Genomic DNA, 3,452 nt, shown 5'->3' with positions numbered 1-3,452 from the left:
ACCGAAAGAATCATGAGCCGTAGCGTAATGCGTGCGATTTATAGATATAAGTTAGGTTTATATATGCGTATAGGTGTTAGTATAATCTTTGTAAACAAACCCACTGTAGCCAGGGAGCGACTACCTGAGCGTGTATAAACATATATATTAAGAAGTGTATGACGACCATGTAATAATGTGCGTGCATACACTTCTCTCCGTCTTTCTTTTTGCCATTTTTCGTATAGTGGTTTAGAAAGATTGCATGGCGTTCGTAACGAAATGTACATTCTGTTTCACATCTTTCAAAGCATTATACTAATTTTCTTTGTTCGAATCTATTACAAAATTTAATACATCGACTTACAAATACTGTTATTTTTTTTATGTAACAGTCTAAAATTCGTACGATTTATTCCAATCAGAGATACTAGTCAGCATTTTCGTAGTCACTATTCGACTTTTTCTAACCGAACCTCGATTATCTCTAAATCCGTACACTTTATTTGAATTATGGTTATGCGATAAAAGAAATATTAATATCAAAAGTCTCTACGTGTAGTGTCAGAGTATTTAACTTTTGAAAGTTATTCCTTATATTATAAATGTTCACATTTCTGTTAACCAATTTGGAGTGTAATCTTCTCTTAATGTCCTTATACTTACCAAAACACATGTTTTCTCTCTTTTTAAATTCATTAGTTTCTTGTAATTACTATTTAGTTGGAACTTTTTCGATATTTACATTAAATTTACTTTTGTCGTCAGTGGTAACTTTTTTTAGTTCAATACCAATAACTCGATGGTCGCTATAATTGTAGGAAGACAATAAGTTTGATGACATGTCTATAAAGCAGCAAGCTTGTGTCTTGATAGTCTTTCGGGATATGTGAATAGCTCTGAAATATTATTTGATTAATTGTGAAAATATCCATTACCCAACTTCCAGTGGAACCTTTGTTACTATTATGAGAATTATTAAAACCTAGATAATTTAAAATTAACTTATTTTTACTTACCTTTAAACAGGGTGGCCCCAGATTAGGGGAACCGTAGAAATCAGGAATAGACATTGCATTTTTAAAAGAAGAACTTTTAATAACTATCAGGAATAATAAGTTTAAAATGCTTATCCTTTATTAATTAAAAATTCTGTATTCAAAAGGTTGCAGGATTATATTTCAAGTGTTAAAATATTATATCTCAGGACGAAATTTTGAAAAAATTGGCAAGTTTGCAGCCAACCTGTCTTTCATACTTTTTCAATAATTTTTACAATTGTTCGCTTATGAAAATTACCTAACTGTTCGACGAGTCGGACTGGATTTAAGTGAATATGTATTGGAAGTTTTTTCTACTCATATACATTAAATAGAATGTACAGTGAACATTGAAATTAAAAAATGATAATGTTGAAGTGTATGTTCGTTTTAGTTTCCCCACGAATAATTAACCAAGTTTTTTTGCTTAACAAGTGAAATATTAATCCCAGAATCCTTTTAAAGATCTAAAAATAAATACATATGAAGTGACTTATAGGTTAGGTCGAGATTTTAAATTATATGTATATTATTCTGTGGTATTTATAGTTTGAAATACCTCTGGATTTTAATGTGGTAAAAAATACACAATATATGTATGAAAGTAAACTAAAAACACTTATTTAACATATGAGGATAGAATAATGCGAATTTTCATAAATTAATTTTTATTTACAAATGCATGAATATCACTTTCAGTTACCAGTACGTGAAATGTAACTTACGCTTGTAATTTAAACGTTCCTGCATTTTCAACAATTTTTTAAGAGTATTGCAATCTTTTCATTATTATCATATTTTCGTAAGCATATGCATCAATATGCATAAAGTATGATTGATTTAGTATCTACACTCGGTAAAAAGGCTTGCATTAAAAAGTATTGAAAAATTTCATTCATTCAGTGGTAACGTGAGAAATATTGAATACTTCTGGATCCCGTTTTTGTCCTCCCGTTTTGAATATCCACGGTAGCTGAACTTAGCTCTCAAACTGAATCCCTTTCTGTACCTAGCGCTGACAATATTTTGCTGAATACCACAAAGCGACCAAGAATTAGACAAATTTTAATCCCTTTTAATTTAGCAAATTTTGCTACATTTATGTAATGTTTTTCGAATAATAATCAGCTAAAAAGCTTTTTAAAACATAGCATTGGTCATTTTACGATGTCAGCATCAATTTCCATACAGAATATTCTGGAAAAAAAATTATTTTTTTTAAATTTTTTATCATGATTTTATATTTTTTCAATTGATAATTTTTGAACAAAGCGAACATTTGACGATAAAGAACTGTATTCTTACATAAAATACTACTAGATTTGGCAAATTTCATGCTTTTAGAGCGCGTTCTAATGCTTCAAACGAAAATTGAGGAGTTCTGGACAAGAAGGCGACAGGCGCTCGAGAACGAGTAAAAGTATTGTCCAGGCTGTCATGTCAGGTATCAAAAGTGAAATTCGAAATTTAAAAAAACCAAAAATATAGTTAGATAGCTCTTAAAAAATGAATGTAAATAAATAAAAACTGACTTTTTTTTAAATTGAAAAAACCATGTTTCTTCACATTCAAGTCGCCGTAAGTAATTCGTTTATCAACTAATTAACAAAATTCTTTCTGAGTTTCATTCGTGACACTCTAGCGGAGGCTACAGTGTCAAAAAAGGGTCAAAAGTTAATTTCTAATGTTTTTTTTTTAATCCGAATAAAAACCACGTTTTTAGACTTTCCCATTAAAAAAGTGAGCGAGGAAGTTTGAGCTACTACAAACTTCAAGCGAACGAATTTTCCGCCAATGTATTGGCCAACTTTTTGGAAAATCTCAATTCGATTTGATTTTTAGTTACATAATGACAGCGAGTTTATTACGAGCTCGCGACGCGACACCACAGGATTTTTCAGGGGACGCCGCCGGAACGCTGACTAGTGCGAGCGAGTGGACGTTCATTTTTCAAGAGCTATCTAACTATATTTTTGGTTCTTCAAATTACGAATTTCACTTTTGATACCTGACGTCACAGCCTGGACAATACTTTTACTCATTCTTGAGCGCCTGTCGCCTTCTTGTCCAGAACTCCTCAATTCTGTTTTTAATGTATTCGAGGTTACGTCTGACAGCTCCGATCGGCTTTAAGAGGGATTAAAATCTTATAATTTTCGCCGCCTAATGAGAATTAAAAAACTAAGGACAGAAAAAGGGTCCATGTCCGTGATAAACACGGTCGACCACAGGTCCAGGGACTATGTGAGATAAGAAATCAATTTAATAAAGTGCGGATGTACATCCGCTGCGCCGCATGAAGTGAGACGCCCCGGATTGACCATCTGCCGGGGTCAATGAAGTGTTTGTCGTTTAGGGCTGATCCGATCCACAGCCCAGAAAAAATACAGAAGCAAACCAGCAGCAGCCTTCACAGGTAAAAAAGGCACCCCC

At 32.6% G+C, this 3,452-nt stretch overlaps 1 protein-coding gene across 3 annotated transcripts in view; it reads right to left on the bottom strand.

Moving 5' to 3' along the window:
* The window catches only part of LOC117181750 (centrosomal and chromosomal factor-like), a 237,303-nt gene that overhangs the window by 112,188 nt on the left and 121,663 nt on the right, over nucleotides 1-3,452 (bottom strand). Inside the window, exon 2 of one of the 3 annotated variants that reach the window (XM_033374714.1) lies at nucleotides 646-878. The exons of the other annotated variants lie outside the window; for them this stretch is intronic. Coding sequence (XP_033230605.1) covers nucleotides 646-655 — 10 coding nt within the window. The 5' untranslated portion in view covers nucleotides 656-878. The remainder of the gene's footprint in view (nucleotides 1-645; nucleotides 879-3,452) is intronic. 3 annotated transcript variants of the gene reach the window in all.

Source organism: Belonocnema kinseyi, chromosome 10 (assembly GCF_010883055.1).
Source record: "Belonocnema kinseyi isolate 2016_QV_RU_SX_M_011 chromosome 10, B_treatae_v1, whole genome shotgun sequence".
NCBI lineage: Eukaryota > Metazoa > Arthropoda > Insecta > Hymenoptera > Cynipidae > Belonocnema > Belonocnema kinseyi.
Note: the sequence above shows the minus strand (reverse complement) of the source record. Positions and strands in the feature narration are given on the sequence as shown.